The 24,834-nt window shown below is 47.5% G+C and overlaps 1 protein-coding gene across 1 annotated transcript in view; it reads right to left on the bottom strand.

Annotated features, from left to right (window-relative positions):
- il1rapl1a (interleukin 1 receptor accessory protein-like 1a) overlaps window positions 1–24,834 on the bottom strand; it is a 239,425-nt gene that overhangs the window by 107,418 nt on the left and 107,173 nt on the right. Inside the window, exon 3 of the mRNA XM_035394324.1 lies at window positions 11,311–11,590. Coding sequence (XP_035250215.1) covers window positions 11,311–11,590 — 280 coding nt within the window. The remainder of the gene's footprint in view (window positions 1–11,310; window positions 11,591–24,834) is intronic.

Genomic DNA, 24,834 nt, shown 5'->3' with positions numbered 1-24,834 from the left:
CTACCCAACAAACGAGTGGGCCAGGAGGACAAATCCACACCTGCGTGGGGGGATGACGATGTACAGTGACCGAGGAATCAACCCGGCCCGTGGTTGGCACAGCTGGGTATTTTTCCCAGAGGTCCCTGCGAATCGCATGAATTAGGCTAGGTGTCGTCCAATGAGGCGGCAGCAGAAAGCTGGTCACCCATGCAGAGGGGTGGGGCTTAAATCAAGCGTTTAGCCAGGATGGAGTAAGCAGCGCTGGATAAGTCAACTGTCCAGTCAACTGCTCCACTTAAGAGCACCGGTGGGTTTTATGGGACGTTAGCCGAACGCATACAGCTTTTAAAATGTATCGGTAGTCAACTGGCAACCTGTTAATTAAACCCACAATTAAATCAAAAAACAATCTTCTAGACCATGAATCATCAATTTATGCTCAATACACAACTGTGCGCCTAAATTTCAGCAACAATGCGGACTGTAACTGCTACTTTAAGTCCACCTTGCGGCAGAGTAGCAGGAGCAGGTCAAGAACCACGGCCATCGCACCTGGACACCACCTTCCTCACCGCGGAACCTTCCAGACCCTCCAGAGAGGTGAGCAGGTTTCGACTCAGGCAAACACAGCTGGTCAAGCTTTCTCCCTCCGTAGGAGGGATAACTTGACACAGACCATTAAACACTCTCCACTGTACAACCCAAACCTGCCACATCTCCAGAGACGGAGTACCTGTGCCGCGCGGGCAGCGCCAGCTCCGAACAGCCGCTCTCAAATGTCACTGGCACCGTATCTGAGAGATTAGCATAAGCACACATTTGTATGTACGAAACAAGGCATGCAATTCAACGTGCTGTGGGCTGCTTTGCTAAATGTTAAATATCGCTGCTGGAATATTGTTTGAGAGATGTAACACCATTTGAGCCATGCATAATCCACACGGCTATTATTTCCATGATTTCATGGTCTGTGAAAAGAGTAACAATTTTTCATGGAGCAGAGCTCGGATCTAAAAAGCTGTGGATGGCCAAAGGGGGAGGAGTCAGACGGACGGTCATGCCATTAAACCTCTTTTTGTCATTAAACCTCTTTTGGGACCTCCCGAGAACAGCTTGCCCGAGACAGAAGTTATCCCATGGTGCCTCGGTGCTTCCCCACAAGGCCAAAGGCTGCACCGGCACTTGCCGAAGAGCCGGGGAAGCTTGAAATTTAAAAACCGATTAAAAAAAATATTGTGACAATTTGATACACTGGCGGTGGGTCTCTGGTGTTTTCAGCACTGACATCGAAAATATACAAATTAACTTTTAAATAAATGGAAGGAGAGAAAAAAAACCCTTTAGTTTACATCAAGCTTATTTTCTGCAGATGCTCAGTCCTCTTCCACGGGAAAACACCTGATCTGTCCAAGCTGCTGCAGTCAGCACATTGGCGCTATTAAAATATGCCATCGCTGAGCGAGGATGAGCAGGAATGACAAATGTTTTAATGAAGGCCACTGCAAAGACATTAACTGCGCAGACCGTGGAATCAAAACCTGGGCAACCGCGGGTCGTAGAGAGGTCAGGGGCTTTAGCAGCCAATCAGTGCCGCTGACCCTACACAGCAGCGATTAACTGAGCGCCCGCTGTGGCAGTTTGGGGGGGGGGGGGGTTGGGGTTGAGGGGGGGTGCATGGCATTGTCTGCGTACCTGCATCCCGACAGAAACGGCTAAGCCACCCGCTACTTCAGGTTAAGATGAATGGCTCTTCCCCTAACTAAGCACTTCATCATCTTCCTTTATAAGAGTAACGATCCCTAATGAGTTTAAGGAGCAGCCTGATTTCATCATTCAGAGTGGAGAGCGTTCACCGGCGCATGGTCCCAGCACAACACCGCACGCGGTGTGTGCGAGAGACAGAGAGAGAGAGAGACAGAGAGAGAGAGGGAGAAACAGACAGAGAGAGAGAGAGAGACAGAGAGAGAGGGAGGGAGGGAGAGAGCACATGATTGAGTGCATGTGGGTTTGCGTGTATTTGTGAGAGAGAGCACATGTACCCTTGTGTGTGTGATTGAGTGCGAGTGTGTGTGTGTGAATGCACACCTGTGTGTGAGAGAGACTGGAGGACTTTTATGCCAGTGTGCATTAGCGTACCTTATCCAGACAAAGACATTTTCATTGAAAATCTTTTGTTCAATTTGGGTCCCCATTACATACTGTACATCAGCAGCGACAGTTTCTAGGGTCCACACTAAAGACAAAACATGAAAAAGACCTTGTACACACAAGAAACAAAGACTAAAAGACAAAACTACATTAAGTACCTTTTCTTGGAAAAGGTACAAATGTATTTCAGTTGGACATCTTGCTTGCTTGATAAGAGCAAAGCATATCTACTTCACTGTGGCCTTGTTCTCTTACATCTAACGGAAAATAAGTACCGATTCCTAACATCTCCTGCCCGCGGTACTAATATCCAATATGTACCGCACATTCAATACAGATCTTGAGGAGAGGAATCAGTGGCTTTCCCGTAACGAGTTGAGCGATGTGCCTGCCGGTGTTCTCGCCGAGCTTCTCCGAGGGGAAAAACACGGTGCTCTAACCCTGGGCGCTGGGACAAGCATCGAGCGTTTAAGCTCTGTTAGCGCACGCTACGTAGCGCGCGGGCCCTTCACACAGAGCTTTCTGAATCTCTCAACACCGGCAGCTAAATTGCTCTCGAGCACCCGTTTCACGTCCCGGAATGTCACGAGCGCGGAGTCTAAGCCGACGTTTCCGCACCGCGGATCACGGATGAAAGCGCTAGCGACGTTAGCGGGACGAAGGACTGCCTGTTCTCCTGACGACGACGCTACCGTCGGGTCGTCACGATCGTTCGGAAGTAATTTGACAGCTCCTGGTCTCTCGCCTGATTGGCCCCGGGGGCCAGGAGGCAAACAAACAGATTTTCTGAACAGCAAAAAAAAAAAAAAAAAAAAAATCAGGGCCTTTCTCAATGGAGGTCAAATCATCGGCTGATCCCAGCATTAATATTTAAAGCTGCATTGTTTTTTCTTTTTACAAACAATTCAATTCAGTTGCTTCTTGATAAATGTGGTAAAAAAAAGTATAATAGGCGAAGGGAAGATCTCCATCAACAACACTCACTAACCAGTCACTATTTAATACCCTCGAGAATAAATAAATAATTTAATAGGAAGCATTTTATCTAATGTTGTCAAACAGCATACACAGGCCCTTAAACAAGCTATTAAATAAATATGATGCAATAATATACATCCAAAACAATGATATGAAACAGAGAAGGGAGAACGGATGGGAGAACATACAAACTAAGACAGACGGACGGACGAAATCAGAAGGACAGATGGGCTCGGAAGGAGACGCCTTCAGCAGAACTTCAAGACTGTGCTAAACTCTGAGGAACCTGCATTGGCTGAATTCTGCAGAGCAGGAAAGAGCCATCGCAACAACCTTAGAAGAAGGGTGACTGCAAAAAGGGATTTAGCTGGCACAGCTCGGTGGGATGAAAGTTGGGTTGAGGGGTGGTGGTGGGGGGCTGGGGGGGTGGGGGGGGGGTGGGTGATGGCGATGGAAGTGAGTAATTCTCCACCCCTCGGCAGACTGTAATCCTCGAGCTCCTAAAAGGAGAACCCCCCCCCATTCCACTCCTTTTGTCTACTCTATTGTACGGGCAGCCTAATCCAAATTCAGCATTAACAGAAGCAGCCTCCTTGTACTTTTAAAGTGAAGGGTGGGGAAAGCTGCAGCTGGGTCTTCCATAGCGGGGGCTGGTGGGGGGGGTGGGGGTGGGGGTGGGGGGGCGTAGCCTCGAGATACAGTAAGCGCTGCATCATACCGCCAGGCCCGATAACGGCATCACAATGGCAGGGCCGGACGTTCATTACATTACATTTCTGCTAATGAATATATTGGTCTGGTGGAACGCCCAGGTAAACATCCAGCCACTTTAATATGTCCCGCGTCGGCCATTTTGTCCTCGTCAAGGGCCCAAAAATACTGGTTTAATATCCCACTCAGAGATCCGCCATCACTGTCTGTAAGCAGCACGCCTGCTTCCTTAAGACACACCAGACCTGCTTGTCTGGAGGAGCGCAATTGGTCATCCCTGCTGGGTCACAACGTGAGCCCATGCCTGCTGGGTCACAACGTGAGCCCATGCCTGCTGGGTCACAACGTGAGTCCACCCCTGTTGGGTCACAATGTGAGTCCACCCCTGTTGGGTCACAACATGAGTCCACCCCTGTTGGGTCACAACATGAGTCCACCCCTGTTGGGTCACAACATGAGTCCACCCCTGTTGGGTCACAATGTGAGTCCACCCCTGTTGGGCCACAACATGAGCCCATCCCTGCTGGGTCACAACATGAGCCGATCTCTGCTGGGTCACAATGTCGGCCCATCCCTGCTGGGTCACAACATGAGCCCATCCCTGCTGGGTCACAATTTCGTCCCATCCTTGCTGGGTCACAAATTATCTGCACGTTCAGAGGCCTCCTGGAAGAGGGTGTGTCCACGGCGTTATCCTGATGATGCTCATGGCTTCTTCGATACCTTCTTGCAACACAGAGACATCATTTAAGGACCGAACACTAAAAGGAAACATCTAAAAAACGAAATGAGTGCTTTATTGAAATGGACAAAAGCTTCTTCAGGTGGTTAAGCTAATCATTCCAATCCAACAAGCCTTTTTTGTTCAGTATTAAAAGCTGCAGGTTGTAATAAAGCGGACTAATGAAGCGTTTACGGAAGGAGGTACCTAACACAAAAGGTTAATAAGTTATTACCATATCATTACGTGCAAATTTCTTTGAAAAAACCTGGCTCGGTGCATTTTGTTTCAAAGTGCAAGGCAAGGCATCAATAATGCAGTTTGACAAGCGAGCGCAAGCTCACTGGCGTGATATCAGCGCACACAAGGCTGTTCTGAGAGAAACAGACCCAACGCGGGGAAAATAACGTCTTTCACACCCGGGATCAGACTTCCGTTTTTTTTTATTTTTTACAAAATTTCCATTTCTGCCACAGACCCTTCTGAGCAATCAGGGCTATAGTCCGTACAACTGCTGCGCAAGATACGCAATTACTTTAAAAGGGCTTTTGCTGAACTTTGCATATCTGAAGCCGTTTCAAGCAATGCTATTATTTTTTTATTTTTTTATTATGTGAGCTGAAAATAAAGGAATGAACCTGTTTGAAGGCCCCTCACATATAAAAACACCCCAGATAAAATCCCGCAATTTCTGAAACTCTTCCATGGCAACCCTTCATGAAAGAAAGCCAGAACAGCTTTGTTGTAATTTTTGAAGTTCAGAATTGTGCCTGCAGGGGGCAGTGTGCAAAAATAAGTGAATCTACTTGAAACCAGCTGATATTTTTTGCTCTCACAATCAATGGCCAGTATTATGCATATAATCGCATTTATTATTATAAATATCGCACATCTTACATGTATGAATATTATTCGTATAATAATGTATGTTCACAACATGCTCACACACACATCACCTATGTTTATTCACATACAGTATGTACATACATGCACACACACACACACAATGCACATGTGGTTAAAGTGTTGATTCTAAGCTTATTAAAGGGAATTTTTATATATTTTGGTTCCACCCTGTAGAAATTGCAGCACTTTTCATAATCCCCAGCATAATGTTTGGGACAAATGGCTTCACGTGTATTTCTGATTATTCACGTGTTAAATTACTTTCTTAATGTAGTTATAAGAAAGTTTTCAGTATCTAGTCCTGGTTCTATGCTAGTGATAACCAACCATGTTCCTGGTGATCTACCAACCTGTAGGTTTATATTTCAACTGTAATTTGGTATGCCTGACTCTACTAATTAGCAGCTCAACAAGATCTCCAGCTGTTGAATGAGGTATGCTTTGTCAGGGTTGGAGTGAAAACCTACAGGATGGTTACATCTCCATGAACAGAGTTGGATAACACTGTTCTAGGCTTTTGATCGCCTGTAGGGTCTGTTATTGGTGTTTGTTTAAATGAGGATCAGAGTTGTGCCAATGAAAGTCAAGAAAGTGATTATGAGTCTGAGAAATAAGATATAAACAGTCAGAGATATAGGCCGAACATTTGGCTTCCCAAAATCGACCGTTTGGAACATCATTAAGAAGAAAGAGAGCACTGGTGAGCTCAGTAATCACAAAGGGCCTGGGGTAGGCTAAGGAAGACCTCTATAGTTGATGACCAAAGAATTCTCACCATAATGAAGAAAAACCCCCAAACCCCTAATCAACACATCAGAAACACACTTCAGCAGGCAGGTGTGGATGCGTCTGTGACTACAGCCCACAGGAGACTTCATGAACAGAACTACAGGGACTACTTGACAAGATGCAAACCATTGGTTTTCCCGCAAAAACAGGATGGCCAGGTTACAGCTTGCTAAGAAGTGCCTAAAAGAGCCTACAGAGAGCACAGGGCGATGTATAAAAAGTTGTGTTGTGATTTATGTATGGTAAAACCAAAGTGTATAAAAACACCCTTAAGTAGAAGCGGGGGAATGTGCATTTTAACCACACATTAATTTTTTGATTATACGTCAAAAATTGTGGAGTACAGAGCCAAATAAAATTAAAAAGTATCTGTGTCCCAGATATTGTGGAGCTCACTGTATATCATATATACTATTATTATATAATATATTATTATGTGTTACATATATGTATCATACGTGTTATCATGTACATAGATTAAAAGCTCATACAGATCCTATATATGATCTGCTCTGTGAGGAGCAGCCCAGAACAATGGCACTGTTCACAATAACATTACAGGATCTTGGTTTCCAATGTAATTTAAAAATAGACCGTAAAGCAAATGTAAAATACATCACACCTGACCAATCTTCCAGATCCATGTCGCATATTTGGATGGGTTGATGCACACATGGCCGCTCAACAGCAGATGTGCATTTGATGACTTTCAAAGCCCACTGTACCGTATTCTAGTGGATCAGATCATAATTGGGTTATTGTGCAACTGGCATGGAGCATTGTGTGTCAGTGCCAACCTGTGCGTGGGCCAAAGGCGAGCAGGCCAAGCACTGGAAATGTGAAGGCTGAAGATGGAGAAAGAGAGAAGAAACCGAACCTTGTAAGATGGTGGCCCTAAGTAAAACAGAAGAACAGGCAACCATTGCACAAGGTTCACCAAGAAAAAAAAAAGAACGGGCCACCATTTTACGAGGTTCACCAATGAAAAAGAGAAGAACGGGCCACCATTTTACGAGGTTCACCAAGAAAAAGAAAAGAATGGGCCACCATTTTACGAGGTTCACCAAGAAAAAGAAAAGAATGGGCCACCATTTTACGAGGTTCAACAAGAAAAAGAGAAGAAAGGGCCAACACTTAATGAGGTTCAATGAGAAAAAGAGAACAAGCAACCATTTTACAGGGTTCACTAAGAAAAAGAGAAGAAAGAGCCACCATTTTACGAGGTTCAAAAGAACCACTGTCCCAATGCAGGCTGGGCGCTGCAAACAGGCTTAGCTTAACCCGTTAGACACCACTGATCACAGACAGCAGAGACGGCATTAGCACTGCGCTGGAGAACGACAGCCACCACAGGGAAAAAATAACGCAGCGATCAAACAGAGATCAGTAGCAATCACGTGCGTGCAAACAAACTCAGAGACTTCACATCGCTCGTAAACCCAGCCCACTCGTAAAGCACACTGCAGTCCCCTGTCCCCGGTCGCAGTGTGGACTAGCGCGCATCTGCCTGTAAGGTGGCTTTGAGTGATTCCTTATGTTCCCCCTGCTCATCTGCGCTATTTATTTTTTAACGCGATCATGTCCGGTCAATAATTTTTTAACAGAAAAGCCCTTTTGCTTTCCAAACAGCCCAACGTCTTTATACGAGGAGGAGGAGGAGCCGAGCCAGGTTTGGGGTTCTTTTTTTTTGTTGTCGTAGCGCCGAGGGGAGGGGAATTATTCGTCAGGAGGCTGCAGTAGAGTAAGCACTGGCCATAATGAGGCTAAACAGCTGTGACAAATAAAAGCCACACACTCGTGCAAATAGAATCAGGCCCCATTATGCAGCTGTGAGGGGGCCGGGCGACTGCGCCCCTCCAGGTCACATGACCGGAGCCCGAAAGAGCACGGCCGGGGTGAGCGGCCATTTCTCTCCTTCCCATAAACTGCGGTCAAGTCACAGTGCAGCAGAACAGTGCAGTCACAGTGCAGCAGTCACAGTGCAGTGGACACAGTGCAGCAGAACAGTGCAGTCACAGTGCAGTAGTCACAGTGCAGCAGAACAGTGCAGTAGTCACAGTGCAGCAGAACAGTGCAGTCACAGTGCAGTAGTCACAGTGCAGCAGAACACTGCAGCAGTCACAGTGCAGAAGATCAGTGCAGCAGTCACAGTGCAGCAGTCACAGTGCAGAAGATCAGTGCAGCAGTCACAGTGCAGAAGATCAGTGCAGCAGTCACAGTGCAGTCATAGTGCAGTAGAACAGAACAGTGCAGCAGTCACAGTGCAGTCATAGTGCAGTAGAACAGTGCAGTCACAGTGCAGCAGAACAGTGCAGTCACAGTGCAGCAGAACAGTGCAGCAGTCACAGTGCAGCAGAACAGTGCAGTCACAGTGCAGCAGAACAGTGCAGTAATCACAGTGCAGTAGTCACAGTGCAGCAGTCACAGTGCAGAAGATCAGTGCAGTAGTCACAGTGCAGCAGAACAGTGCAGTCACAGTGTAGTAGAACAGTGCAGTAGAACAGTGCAGTCACAGTGTAGTAGAACAGTGCAGTCACAGTGTAGTAGAACAGTGCAGCAGTCACAGTGCAGTAGAACAGTGCAGTCACTGTGTAGTAGAACAGTGCAGCAGTCACAGTGCAGTAGAACAGTGCAGCAGTCACAGTGCAGTAGAACAGTGCAGTCACAGTGTACACACAGGACCAAAGCCTTATTTAGGCCATCCCTGAATGTTAAGCCCTTGTTTGTGGGAGTGGTCTGAAGACAACATCTTCCCATTGCTCAGGATGGGAAAGGGCCGACGGATCCTGTGACGAATGACCCATAAACAAGCCGCCCATAAGCACAGGTACGGGACACGTGTGTCGGTTACAGGAGGCGACCGAAAACACGACAGACGAGGAACCCGCGCCCGCGCTGGCTTCGAGCGCGAACCGGAACCGTCCTGCGCTGAGGAGTCTCTTCTTTCCCATCAAAGATTAAAAAAAAAACCTGATTGCAGTGAAGAGCTCTCTCCCCCTGAGCCCCACAGGGACGCACGCGCCCACTCTGTCAGATCAGGCTGACAGGCAGCAGGCCTCCGGGCGGAAGAAACACACAAACCCGCGCAAAACCCCAGCGAGAGCCCAGGTGAGCCCAGGTGAGCACATATGAAAGCCATCTGTCAGCTGCCCAATCATGCCCAAACTGAACGCTGCGAGACAGCGTTTTCGCACTCCCCCTCTTCTCCCCGCACCCGAAAATGGCTCCCGATCCACGAGCTTCCCGCTGCATCACTCAGAGCTCTGCACAGCAGGTGAAGGAGAAAGAATGCAGCCCCGGATGCCATTACACTTTTTCACAAACACTTATTCCGGACATTACAGATGGGCGCAGCGGCAGCAGTGGCTAACTGTAAACAGCAGCAGTGGCTAACTGTAAACGCAGCAGTGGCTAACTATAAGCGGCAGCAGTGGCTAACTGTAAACGGCAGCGGTGGCTAACTGCAAGCAGCAGCAGTGGCTAACTGCAAGCGGCAGCATTGGCTAACTAAGCAGCAGCAGTGGCTAACTGTAAGCAGCAGCAGTGGCTAACTGTAAACGGCAGCAGTGGCTAACTGTAAGCGGCAGCGGTGGCTAACTGCAAGCGGCAGCAGTGGTTAACTGCAAGCGGCAGCAGTGGCTAACTGTAAACGGCAGCAGTGGCTAACTGCAAGCGGCAGCAGTGGCTAACTGTAAGCAGCAGCAGTGGCTAACTGTAAGCGGCAGCAGTGGCTAACTGTAAACGGTAGCAGTGGCTAACTGTAAGCGGCAGCAGTGGCTAACTGCAAGCGGCAGCAGTGGCTAACTGCAAGCGGCAGCAGTGGCTAACTGTAAGCAGCAGCAGTGGCTAACTGTAAGCGGCAGCAGTGGCTAACTGTAAACGGCAGCAGTGGCTAACTGTAAGCGGCAGCAGTGGCTAACTGCAAGCGGCAGCAGTGGCTAACTGCAAGCGGCAGCAGTGGCTAACTGTAAGCGGCAGCAATGGCTAACTGTAAGCAGCAGCAGTGGCTAACTGTAAGCTATAACACTTACTGCACCTCCACACAGATGTGTAAAGAATGGAGTCTGTCACCCCTTGAATAGAGGGGAACCTGAGTTTGTTTCAGAGCAGAGCATCATTTCTCCAGCCAAATGCAAAGCCTTGTGAGAAATATTTTAACTCCTTAGATTTGCTGCTAAGCCTAGATGAGTTGAACAGCCTGTCATAATACATTCACGGTGTTCTGAAGCAAAACCACAAGCAGGCAAGAAAAATATATTTAAAATATTATGAAAAGGAAGGATGGATGTATAAAAAAAATAAATGAAATAAATAATCCTATATGGCGTAAACACAAACACAAAAAAGGGTAAAGGTGGTAGGGGGCGGGGCTATCAGCAGGGGGTCCTTCCAGTCCAACAGGCCTCTCACACCCTGCTAATGGGGAGCACGGCAGGAGAATTATGAGCCTGCCAACATGCCTTAATACAGTATCGTTCCCAGGGGAGGGATTTCAAAAAAAAAAAAAAAAAATTCTCTTGCATGTTAAGACTTCTCTGCACCCCCCCATTTTTTTTCCACAGGAGGTCTGAGAACTCACTGAGAGGGAGCGGAGCGGGCCTAAACCGGCGTGATTTATGTGCTCCGAGTAGCCGGTAACTCTGAGTAACCGGTAACTCCCCCTCTCCGCTGCCACTCTGCTGGGAAATTCGAACGGAGCGGCACAGGGCGAAGCTTCTCGCTGCGTCCGTCATCAGCTAAACAGCGTCCGTCATCAGCTAAACAGCGTTCGTCATCAGCTAAACAGCGTCCGCCATCAGCTAAACAGCGTCCGTCTGTTAGCGTTTTTTTTTTGAGTCGGTTTGCAGAAAGTACACCAGCACAAGTTTCTCACTGCGTCCGTCATCAGCTGAAAAGTTCCGTCTGTTAGCGTTTTTTAGCCTTGATCCCGTTTGCAGAAGTGGGCCAAACCCACCGCACAACGCCTGCAGTATGCGACCAATGATCTTGCTATAACACGCGCATCTGCAGTCAAAACCCCCCCCCCCCCCCCCATGCAAACCACCTCGCGAAAACAATCCCCAAACGAGTCTTACCTGAGCACGCAGGAGTAGAGGCCGATGTCCTGCAGTTCCGCCGGCCGAAACCAGATGGCGTCCTCCTCTTTGCTCATCCGGACGCCGTCGAACGAGATGGGCTCCTCGAAGTCTCCGTGCCCCGAGCTCCTGTACCACATCAGGCTGAGTCCCGCGCTCTGGGCGTGCGTGTAGTTCGCCCGGATGTATCCGTAAAACAGCGCGCACTTAATCCGCACCGGCTCCCCGACAAGCACTTTGTATTTCAAGTAGTCCACCGACCAATCCGTGCAGCCGTCCACTGCGGGGGGGGGCAAAAACACAAACAGAAATAAATTAATTAATTGGGGAAAGATATAATGGAAGACATATTAAGTTGCAAACCAGATGAGCCCGGTAGTTTATTAAGAGTTTGTGTGGGCCACCGCATAACGGCCTCTGAATAGTTAAAAAAGGGAAAACGTGCGCTATCTGCGTAGGCTCGTCCTTCAAGGTAACCGCGTTGCCGTGGAAACGTCACTTGCAGCAGATAGCAGTTCGCTAATTGCGCTTGACAGGCTATATGCCATAATTAACATCAGCCAATAGTCCGTGCCAATTGTTCTTACTTGATTTATTTGTTTATCTATTTTATAAGAACTCATTAGGGGGATAAGGAAACAGCAGAGAGTCATTAAGGAGTACATGACTCATTTTATGTGGCTGAGCCACTTGAATGTGGCACTGTTACAAAAGCACACTGGAAAAGAGGAGATTCATTGGGCCCAGATATCGAGTACCCTCTCTCCTTGCACCTAGTGACGGAGAAAATACATCACACAGAGATATTACACAACTGAATGATCGAGCTCCTTCCTTCAAATCGAAAAGGCAACACATCTCTGAAGGTGCTTCCTGCCCCTTGATTTAAAGTTTAGGGACTATTTAAAATGCATTTTGGGTCCGAGTTTACATTAATAACTGCAGTCACTCTGTTAAATGGCCAGAATGTAAGTAACTTGTCTGCTAATTCAGCCACACTATTTTCTCCACAGTCATGGAGACTCTACACATTTTAACAGAGAAGTCCACAATTCACCAGGGCCAAGTCCTTGAGTGTGAATGTGAAAAAGCGATTTATAAAGGGAAACACTTATTTAGTCAGCCTAACAGCTCCTACACAGGGAGTAAGAATGATCAGATATATATATAGTGTAAAATAATATAGTCACCGGTGTGATTCCAGGGAGACAGGGCTATCTATGTTTCTTTAATGCTAGGTTCAGTACTAATCTTACAACTCCTGAAGAACCCAAACAGGCCATCTGGGATAGCACACTACTGAACCTGCATTAATACGCAGCGCAGAACAGCCTACAGCTCAGTGTTTACTGGTCGGATGCGTCCCAGCCAAAGCCCAATCTGCACATTAGCACCAGCCATGAGATAGCAAGCCACCTCGTCAGCCTGTCAGACCACATGACGCCTGTCAGACAGGACCATGTGACCCAATTACAGAGGACCACGTGACCCAGTCAGACAAAACCATGTGACTCAAGTTTGTCTTGGCTACAGATTGCATAAGGCTCTGGGGATAGTGTTATAAGGCCAAGCGGAGGTTTTGGAAAAGCAGCTTCATGTACATAAAAACTCTCTCTCTCCCTCTCTCACTCTCACTCCCACTCCCACACACACACACACACACACACACAACGCAGTTTACCGCAAGATGCCACTGCAGTCGCAAAATTAATAGGCTACAGCACTGTTTGAGAAAATGCAAATGAAAAAATACACCCAAAAGTCACATATGTAGAACCAGAAAAGCCCCCACAAGACACACAAACATAGTTCTTTACACGTTTAGCCTATTGGTATACATTCCACTGTTTTCTTGTGCCTTTCGTTCTCTAAAACCTTAAAAGTATATGCTGACTGTAAAGGTTTAATAATAGCTAGAAAAACAACCCTTTGCCCAGCTGTGGAGAGTGTGGAACATGGTGTCTGAAGCAAGCCCACACACACAACTTTTTAAATGCCAGCTAGAATAATGCTGGGGGGAAATATATATATATATATATATATATATATATATATATAGCAGAACACAGAACAGGCCAAAGGCCAAACAAACAAAAAAGTTTTATGACATAAATTTACAAGTAAAAACTTGCATGAGCACCATCCATACATCCATCCATCATCTATACCTGCTTATCCTGAGCAGGGTTGCAGGGGGTGCTGGAGCTCAACCCAGCATGCACTGGGCAAGAAGCAGGAATAGCACCATGTAAAAAAAAAAAAAAAAAAAAACAAAAAAAAAAACACCTTGGATTAATAAAGTTATTGATTTTAAATCAGCTTGAGCCTTCCTGTCTTCTCGATTTTCACAGGGAACCGTGCGCTGCTTTGATCTGTCGGTTGGATGCTGTGATCTTTGCTGCTGGCTTCCCCGATAATGAAGGATTTTATGCAGTATTTTCCCTCATTCCACGCGTGCATCACAAACGAATCGACTTTCCACAGGGCCCTCCGGAATTATTGGCACCCTCAATTAATATGAGCTAAAAAAAAAAAAAAAAAATGCTGGATAACATTCGCTTAATTGTTTATCCGATGTTTTCTATGCTCAGCAAATATGAGAAAATAATATAGTGCTATTGTGACACCATTGCTCAGAGAGGGGGAACAAAAAAAATCTTTAAAACAAAGTTATTTTTATTCTGAAAAAGACCAATTGTGCCACAATTATTGACAACCTTACATTTAGTACTTTGGGCATAACCCTATACCAAGATAATGGCACCAAGTCATCTCTTATAATGCTGATGTACACAAGGCTTGTATACATCTGAGGCCATTCATCAAATCATGTGGGCGGCAGTGTAGTATAATGGGTAAGGAGCTGGTCTTGTAACCCAAAGGTCACAGGTAGGACGCACTGCCGTCGTACTCTTGAGCAAGGTACTTAACCTGAATTGCTTCAGTATCCATCCAGCTGTGTAAATGGATGCAATGTAAAATGCTCAGTAAAAAGTTGTGTAAGTCGCTCTGGACGAGGGCGTCTGCTAAAAGCCTGTAATGTATTGCAATCTCACCAGATCTGTGACCTTAGTCCTCGCCTGTTGACTCTCTTCGGGCAAACATTCAAAATAGCTTGTTGGCATGGAGCTTGTGTCTAACTGCAGTTTTTGGGGACTCGGTGGCCCCAGGATGCGACCAAATTATGCCATTCTTCAACTGTGATCCGTGGAGAAACTTTTGCCTCACAAACCATCCTCCTCATTGTGCGAGGGGACAGAATACACTCATGTGCTCTTCTAGGTTCATCAGTTGCTTGGAAATTCTTATTGCCATAGTAGGGGTGGGTATTTTCAAACGTTTAGCTGGGTTTTAATAGCCTTTGCCAGATTTATGAAAGTCAACAACCAGTGTCTCATTTCATTAGTGCATTCTCTGATCTTCCCCATGTTGCCGGGTGACTAAGGGAGTTTGGCGCGCATGTCACCTCAATGTTTACACCCCAGCTGAACAGGAAGACATGGATGACCGCTTAAAAAATTGAGAATATGAATGGGAATGTAGGCCAATTTAATTCAGTTCACAGGAATTGTTGGGGGTGCCAATAATTGACACGCACTTCTGAGAAAAAAGTTTTATAGAGCGGAAACACGGGTGGGGGCTAAGAGTTGTTTAGACGCAGATTCCCAGATTGAAGATTTTAATCAAAGCAATAACCACACTATTACGCAACTGAGAGTCCAGGGAGTCTCCCGGATTATGAAAAATTATGAAAAATGTATGTTTCGAATACTACAGTACCCATGAGCTTCAGCGCCTGTTATTATGGTGATGACTTGGGTCAGAGCCAATGGAGTGGAAACGTGGGCGGGGCTAGGAGTTCCCAAACGACTTGACGACTGGAGTAACCTACTGTGACTTCACTTCCACAAAATGGCCGACCTACAAGAAAACTGTGCTTTGTGACTTTGTTACATATACCGTCTTGTATCCTTGCCTTTTTTCCAACAAAAGAAAATATTTCCACACTATTGCTAATTTTCTGAAGCGATGATTCGACCAGGAGAGTTTCATGCCCATGCAAGGTTGGGAAATGCTCTTCAAATCGAGGTAAAAAGCGAATGGAGTTTTTGCTTCCAGCACCTAAGCCCCTCGAAATAACCACACCCACGCTTAGACTTTTTAAAAATAAAGATTGTTTTTTCTCTGAATCATTTTATGCAAATTAAAGGTAACATTTTCCTCATATTTTGAGTGTAAGATCAAGCTGATAAACAACAAAGGCATTTTTTTCCGTTTGTTCATATTTACCAAGGGAGCCGATCATTCTGGAGGGCACTGTGTTGTGTTTGTTAAACTCATTTGAAATTTATACGGCAGACTTTCAGTAATACACGCGTAGAAAAAAATAACGAACACTTTTTTTTCTTATTTTTATAATGACTCGACCAGATTAAGCGCACAAAATTAAGTCCCGGTACAAAATTTAGCCTCCTCGGAAAAAAGACGATTAACGGTGGAGTGCCGCGCATCCTTCTCGGCGCGCCGAAGATCCGCTACCTGGACCGCCCGCCGCGGCTCACTCGAGCACTTCCTATCAAACACAATTCCCCCGTAATCACCAGACATCCATTTCCCTTTTAAAGTCAATGCAGTCAGTATCTCCTCCATCCACATTTAGAGTGATCACGGCATAAAGGCAAATGAAAGCGTATATTACCACTCATTTATATTAGCCTGAGGTAGACACACACTCTCTCTCTCTCTCTCTCTCTTCCTCCCTCTCCCTCTCTCTCTCCCCCTCTCCCTCCCTCTCCCTCTCTCCCTCCCTCTCTCTCTCTCCCCCTCTCTCTCTCCCCCTTTCTCTCCCTCACCTTCTCTGTCTCTCTCTCTCCCTCCCTCACCCTCTCCCTCCCTCTCTCTCTCCCCCTCTCCCTCCCTCTCCCTCTCTCCCTCCCTCCCTCACCCTCTCTCCCTCTCCCTCCCTCTCCCTCTCTCCCTCCCTCCCTCACCCTCTCTCCCCCTCCCTCCCTCTCTCTCTCTACACCGCAGAAATGGCCGTGTTCAGCGCTGGAGTAAATGAGAACAGAGCGCCCTGCCTGCGGTACGCTGCGTGTGGGGCGCCGCCATTTCTTTCACATGGACATATCTGTGCCAGCTTCCAGTGACACATATTTACATTAACATTACTCCGAGAGGGGAAACATATTTACATTAACATTACTCAGAGAGGGGAAACATATTTACATTAACATTACTCAGAGAGGTGGAATATATTTACATTAACATTACTCTGAGAGGGGAAACATATTTACATTAACATTACTCAGAGAAGTGAAACATATTTATATTAACATTACTCAGAGAGGGGAAACATATTTACATTAACATTACTCTGAGAGGGGAAACATATTTACATTAACATCACTCCAAGAGGTGAAACATATGTACATTAACATCACTCCAAGAGGTGAAACATATGTACATTAACATCACTCCAAGAGGTGAAACATATGTACATTAGCATTACTCCTTAAGCTTCTGAAAGGTGAAACCTATTTGAGGTGGGCAGATGAATGTTGAGGGGCAGGTAGAAGGGCAGGCGCAGTGGGTAAGAGAACGCTGTGGGGCAGTTAAAAGGCTAGGTGGGGTGGGCAGAGGAATGTTGAGGGGCAGATAGAAGGGCAGGCGCAGTGGGTAAGAGAACGCTGTGGGGCAGTTAAAAGGCTAGGTGGGGTGGGCAGAGGAATGTTGAGGGGCAGATAGAAGGGCAGGCGCAGTGGGTAGTGGAATGCTGAGGGGCAGTTGAAAGGGTAGATGGGGTGGGCAGAGGAATGTTGAGGGGCAGATAGAAGGGCAGGCGCAGTGGGTAAGAGAACGCTGAGGGGCAGTTAAAGGAGGCGGGATGCAGCTGATGCTGGGCGGGTTGGAGGCAGTGGGAGAATTCTGAGCTGCTCTACTGTCACTCAGATCTCCACAGGCGCCAGAGAAACAGAAATAACATCAAGCGGCACCCCGCGTCTCCTTACCGCCAGCGGCAGAACAGGAGCGGGCAGCGCCCCCCTCCCCTCCCCTCCCCCCGACTCCCCCCCCCCCCCCCCCGCGTTAGGGCCCAGCAAGGTGAACCACCAACAGCAGCAGGATTTAGACCCAGAGATTTAACAGGTTTCCAATAAGTGGAAACCTGCGGGGCACGAGTGGGGGGGGGGGGGGGGGGGGGGGGGGGGGGGGGGGGGGGGGGGGGGGGGGAGGAGGGGGGGTTTCAAACAACTGCACAGTGCTCTCGCCCCTGATCCCCAAATGACAACGCCTGTCAGCGGCTGATCAATTGCTCTCTGATCAGCGGGCCTCCTGGCTGATCCTCAAATTCCCCCCCGCAGGTCCCGGCTAAAGCAAATAAGGGGAGGGGGAGTGGGAGGGGGAGGGCGGGGGGCTTAATTAAGATGAAGTGCTGTGGGTTTAAGAACAGCCCCGAGCAAAGCGCTGGTTAATTCATCGGCGCAGCTCTGGCGCCCGGCCATGCGGCCGCGGAGGCAGGAGGGGTAGCAGCGTCGGGGTCCCGCACGGCGTTAGTCGGGGGTGCGTTTCTGCGAGTAATTCAATAAAGCAGAAGCCCAGGCTCTTTAAAGCCGGACTCGTATTGGTGTTGGCAACGGGAGCGAGCGAGCGAGCGAACGAGCGAGCGCCGCGATCCCGGCCTTCTGGTTAGCCGCTGAACCAGCAGGCGCTCCGAAAACAGGCCAGAATATCGCTAAGCGCGCAGCTACCCAACACTCCCCCCCTCACCACACAGCCGAACGACGTTGGTAAAATCCTCCATCCTCCATACTGGCCGAGTGCAGCCCTGCTTAGCTTCAGTGCTAACTAAGTCCAGCCTCTGCTTTATCTTCTGTGCTAACCAAACGCAGGCCTGCTTAGCTTCCGTATAAGCCAAGCTAAGCCCAGCCCATGTTAGCTACCGTCCTAACCAATCCCAGCCCTGCTAAGTATCTTCGCTAACCAATCCCAGCCCTGCTTAGCTCCCGCACTAAGCCCAGCCCTATGCTTCAGTATCACCCGGAGTGACTAACATTTTCCTGGCTACATTTAGTCGAACGGCAAATTCGAAGAACGGCACCAAGAAAATCCACGAAAATCCACGTTCCTCTCTCTCTCTCTCTCTCTCTCTCCTCGGTTGCCATGGCGACGGAAATCAAGCTAATCAGCTAATCAAGTCATTGATTAATTAAGCGGCATTTTGTGTACAGTATTAGCGTCGCCGCCGTGTGGAAATCTGCGAGTGCAGCCAGCACACGGCAGGGTACACACGGTGCAATTATCACCCCTAATCATCCGCTGGAGCACTCCTCGCTCTTCAGGAACAGCCACTGGAGCACTCCTCGCTCTTCAGGAACAGCCACTGCCCCCCCGGGCACCTGGAGATCAGCTTCAGCTAAACCCCGGTCCACTTTTTCTTTTTCTTTTTTTCCCCACTTGAAAAGGGAGAGACGGGAGAAGTTTTTTTTTTTTAATGATCAGGATTGACCATAAACAAGCAGACGAGCGGCATTGTTGTGTACGGGTGACACGCCCGCATTTATGTCCGATGAAGTAACGACTTCCTGGCAGACATTCGCTTGAGTCATTGCGAGCGAAAAACTGAAATCGCCCATCGTGCGATTGGTAATTGGTGGACGGCGATCGATCGCTGATAACAACCACAAGCGCCACAGTTCCTGCTCGTACAGTATGTGTCAGAGCCCTTCCTTGTGATTACTCATATTAACAGTATTGGAAATCATTCTCAAACAAACGTGTGAATAGTTATTAAAGTATGACTGGACTCCGTACTGTTTACACCAGGGAGTCGGGCTGAGAGAGAGAGAGAGAGAGCGATGGGGGGGGGGGGGGAGAGGGTGTTACTGCTGACCCCAGCAGCAGCACTGACTCCTAACATCTGAGGCTGCACGTAACTGTGCATTACAGTTACGTGCAGTTACGTTACGACGCCATTTTCCACACCCCACCTTCCATCCTTCGCCCGCCCACAAAGATAACCCCGCCTCCAGCCTTTCTCTCACGCTCCCGCGTTTCTTTCTGTGGTTCCTTTCCAGCAGATGGCTGTATGTTTCCATGCCGATGAAACCGCTCACGATTCCACAGCCAATCTATGACATTTCTGATACTCATCATCGCCCATTAACTGATTCTCGGGCGTCCTCATTTTTATCATCTAAAAAAAGGAACGCGTTCAGAATGATAACACTGCTCGGAGGACTTGTAACATTACGCACGAAAAAAAAAAACATCGATGATACACAAGATGCAGCAATTGAAAACACCGCACTAATTTAATAAAAATGGAACATTACTCAGAGTGATTATGAGAAAAAATGTTTTTTTTCCAAACACAGGCAATACAAACAGCATATTACAGTGAACACAACATTAATAACCTTCAAAGTGAAATGGTGGTTTCCATTTACACCTAATTTGGCGAAAACAGCTCTATTCCGTGGTCCGCACGCACCCCCCCCCCCCAGCCGCCCCCCCCCTTCCACGGCAGCTGGCTTCATTGTGCCGGATTCTGATGCCACATCAAATTTATTCGCAAATAAAAATTGACAGCGACAAATAAATGAGCTCACCTGCTCCCTGCTTCCCTGTCAAATAATTCAGATTTTTTCCCCCCCTCCCTCTTCCCCCCCCCCCCCCCCCCACACTGCAGACAGACACGTGCAGAAACGATCAAATCAAATCACCAGCGAGATGGCAGTCCAGCGTGCCGTGTTTCATCTTGATGGGAAAACATCTTATTTAAATTTATTTTTTTCCTCCCCCCCCCCCCCCAACTCAAATGAGTGGCGAACAAGAACTGCAGAATTTTCTCTAAACCACCCCGGCTTGCTAAAGGCAAGGATTAGATGTGAGCTTTGCTGTAGAAGGAAAAAAAAAAAAAAAAAAACCTTTTAAAACGAACTTCCGAGATCAAAGGAAACCGATCGCCTCGTTTATTAAAAACATATTTACCTTTCGTGCGAATTGCGCACTGGATGCGCGTCGTCGTCATGACACCCCGCGCCACGCGTCACTCAAACTGACAGATGTCCCCCTACGGGCCCGGAAATAACACCGACGGATAAATGTGACATTTCATCGACCATGTGGGGAAATGTTCTTCCAAAAAAATCACCCCCTCTCCAAAGAAAAAACAAAAAAAACAAAACAAATTAATAATATGCAACTGGACAAATAAAGGGTCTGCCTGTTTTTGCCAGTCTGCTCAGAAAAAAAAACCCTGGGCTCTCTGTACTGTGCCGATCTCCATTAGTGCAGCAGACAGATCTTATTCAGCATTAAAGCAAAAAGCACACAGAGCGTTGGCTGACGGTCACGAGCCGGTACTCAGTAAGGAAATGGAACTAAAAGCAAAACTAATGCACTGGTGGGGGGTGGGGAGGGGGACGGGGGACGGGGGGGGGGACGGGGGTTATTGATTTTTCATTTGTGAACCAGGATGTTGAAAATGTCAGCAATTTAATTGAGTAGTTAAAACTATTTGAATAGAGTTTGGAATAAAAATATTTCCTACCAACCCCCATCGCCCACCATTGACACTGGGATACATTAAATCAATTTCCTGGGGGGGGGGGGAGTTTGTTATGAACATAAACCCAAGGAAGCGACATTTGGCTTTCAATTCAAGCTCAAATGGACTTTGTTGCTCCAGACATAAAAATAGAAATGTTATCTGTTTGTGTTAGCGTACAATGGAAAATTCTGCGTGTCAGATATATGAACAGGAAAGCTTGGCTCGATTAAACAGATTCAAATGATCATCAACCTCGCTGTAACTCGGAGAAAAACACCGCTAAATTACATTTTTGGTTGCTAGGGGACAGTTTGCTTTTGGAATGTCAGCAGAGGTGTGTGTGTGTGTGTGTGTATGTGCGCACGCATGTGTGTGTGTGTGTGTGTGTGTGTGTGTGTGTGTTTGAGTGTGTGTGCGTGTGCGTGTGCGTGTGCGTGAGTGTGTGTGTGTGTGTGTGTGAGTGTGTGTGTGTGAGTGTGAGTGTGTGTGTGTGTGTGAGTGTGTGTGTGTGTGTGTGAGTGTGTGAGTGTGTGTGTGTGTGTGAGTGTGTGAGTGTATGTGTGTGCGTGTGTGTGTGTGTGTGCGTGCGTGAGTGTGTGTGTGTGTGTGTGTGTGTGAGTGTGTGTGTGTGTGTGCGTGTGTGTGTGAGTGTGTGTGTGTGTGTGTGAGTGTGTGAGTGTGTGTGTGCGCGCACGCGTGGGCGCGTGTGTGTGTGTGTGTGCGCGTGTGACTGTGTGGCAGACATGTCAGCGGAGCGTCTCATTGGGAAAATGGCCGCCCGTTGCCGCGGACGCAGACTTGCGCACCTTTGCGAGTCGACGCAGCAGCCAGACGAAATCTCGCCGCCGGAGAAAAGGGCCTGAGTCAGCTGTGACTCTGAGGACCGGGCCTCCGGGGGGCGCAGCTGAGTCAGTCGCCTCCTCGTGCGGACGGTCCCTTTATCCGAACTCCCAACCAGAGCCCCCCCACGTTTCGCCAGGGCGGAATCCGGAATGATCGACCCCGTCCCCCGGGGCGAGCGCAGCCAAAGCCTCGAGCTCTGAGATTTGAACCTGGGGTCCCTCCGCTGGTGCACTTTGAGACATTTGTGTGACATCGTGCGTCTGTCGCCCAGGTGTCGCCCTCCAGAGGCAGGGCTGTTATGCACAGTTACGTGCAGCACACACGGCCGAAAGTGGGGTGAGAAGGCACCGACCCCGCCCCCCCCCCCCCCGTCCTCCCCCCCCCAGCAGCATCACACGGTTCGACAGTTAGATTAGGCAGCGCCGCTATGAACACGGGTTCCGAGGATTTATTTATTAAATGTAAATTTTATTTTCTTTTTTTTTTTTTGTGCGCACACATTACGTGACATAAAACACCAAAGGGCTTCATAATGTTTTGATGCGATTACCTGAGGACAGAGAGATAAACAGATCTGTTTTTCATGATTATTCATGTCCGTTCGCTTTTTATTTATTTATTTATTTTTTTGTGCACGGCCTCGGCTTCCTCTCCGGGCGTTTTCCATACATCTCAGCGCGTTAATATTAAAATCGTTATGCATGCGCGCTCCGACGTGCTTCAGCTTTTCGCCGAGCTCCACGGAGGAGGAACACGGGGGCTTTCTCCCACCCCCGCGGGGCAAACTCCAGAGTGATGTTTCTCAGTACAGACACAACCCCCCCCCCCCCCCCCCCCCGCCCCGGGACGCCAGCCGCGACACCACCTCTCTCCACATTACGATTTAACGTCACGGTGCAATATATACGTCCCTCCCAGCGAGAACAACGTCCCATCGAGTTAAGCACTATCTCCATCACACAGTCACTAATTCACTAACTTTCTCTCACACACACACACACACACACACAGCCCAGCTGTTCACACACACACAGCACCGAGCATCCAGCTGTTTACACACTCAGTACTGAGCATCCAGCTGTTCACAAACTCACAAGCTCAGTCTTCTAATTGGACAGTGGACACCATGTGACAGCTCAGCTGACTTTGCTCAGGAGCGTCTTGTGTTTCTATATGGCAATATGCACAGCCCAAACATTCTAGAAGGACGTGCTGAGATGTTGCAGTCAAATAAAATGTAAAAAAAAAAAAAAAAAAAAAAAGGATAAAATGGTTTTAAAAAGCCAGCAATCATTTGTGATCTGGCAATGCAGTCCAACACTGGCACTAAATTAATGCATTTAATAGAGACCTTTTTTTTTTTTTTTTTGTTGCTCACAGCGAATAATGCATTTCATCCCCCCTGCCGCTCTCGCCAGTGAAAGTGACGACCGAATCACTTATCAACCGCATCACATCAAAGCATTGCGTGCCCTCCGTCAACCTAAGACTCTCTGTGTGCACACAGACACATTTTCACACAGAGGGGTATCTAGCGCCCGTCTACTGAAGTGGAGGGAAATTCACCATGTCATGCTCTTAGAACAAAACCATTAAAATACACAAACACACAAACCGTCAAGAAACCCCTGGGTTATGGATGTGACATAGAGAGGTTGTCCTGACATAGGCAGTTGTGTGTGTGTGCGCGCCCGTATGTGTGTGACCACACACACACACACACACACACACAGATCATGTCTGATAACACCTGCGCTCTGTGAATGAAGGACAATCACTGATGAATATCTGAGTCTTCTGACATGTTGATTTTCTTCTTGCTTGTTTTTCTTCGGTTGGATTGTGGATCTTTAATATAACGTGTCTGTAAAACAGCTGCAATCTGTCAACTTTCAGATTGACGGAGAGAAAGATTTTGCCATGAATGGATTAATTAATTAAACATGGTTTTTTTTTTTTTTTTTTTTTTTTAAAGAAAAAAAGTGTCTAGTCTCCATCTCTGCTGTGGGGGACTAATTAATGCTGTGCTAATTAAGCAGAGTTTTTGGTCCTGATGGTTATTTTCTTTTGTGTTCACTAAGTGCCATAGGGGATGGAGTGTCCTCTAGACTACAATTCCCAGAGTTCTCTCTCTTTTCCTCCTGCCCCGACACTCTGATTGGCCTGCAATGTCTCAGGGCGATGGTGAATCTGCAGTCCTTTTAAAGAGAGACAGGGGGGGGGGCCGTGGAGCAGGAGCAGGGCCACTAAACACATTAATTCTCCGCGAGACAAAAAAAAAAAAAACATCCGGTTTAATCGCGTCAATTTCACTGCTTATGTCTGATTGCATTTTTATAAACGCAATGATTGTTCGACACATAACCAATGAGATTGCAATTAAATTGCGAGCCCCTCTCTCTCTCTCTGCCTCTCTGCCTCTCTCTCAGCCAGTTATGGAGTTTCATTAACACCACACTAATTAAATGAGGTTCGGTGGCGATGACTTAGTCTGTCTTCTGCTCACCATTAGCAGTGGCAGCTCCAGACTCTCTCCATCGGCCCCTCCGACTGCCACCAAAATGAAGTAATTACTGGTAGTGGAGGGCCCTCCATTTTGATTAAGACTTGTGGAAGGCCTAACGGGCTTCATTTACACATTTATACACACACACACACATTCATAGGCACAAACACAGATACTCACATACACACAGACACTCATACACACACATACTCACTCTCTCTCTCTCTCTCTCTCTCTCTCTCTCTCATTCCATATTCATGTATGGAAAAGATTGTACAGGGGAAAAATCAACGGTAATCTGAGTCTTTCTGATGCGTTGATGTTCTCGTGCATACTGTGTCTGTATTTTTCTTGGTGGTTTAAGGATCCTGTGTGTAACGTCTCTCTGTAAAACAGCTGCAATCTGACAGCTTTCAGATTGACGGCAGGAAAGATTCTGCTGTGGCTGGATTAATTAAGACAACACAGGTGCGAGGAGCCCCAAACAGACACCTTACCCAGAGTCCCAAAAAACATTTCTCTACATCACCGGAACGAGAGATCACAATCTACTGCTGTACTCCCAGCCTTCCACTGCCTAGAGAGAATGTAAGAATGCAGGTCTCAATTAAGGGAAAATAGCCTC

This window comes from Anguilla anguilla, chromosome 15, assembly GCF_013347855.1.
Source record: "Anguilla anguilla isolate fAngAng1 chromosome 15, fAngAng1.pri, whole genome shotgun sequence".
Lineage (NCBI taxonomy): Eukaryota > Metazoa > Chordata > Actinopteri > Anguilliformes > Anguillidae > Anguilla > Anguilla anguilla.
Note: the sequence above shows the minus strand (reverse complement) of the source record. Positions and strands in the feature narration are given on the sequence as shown.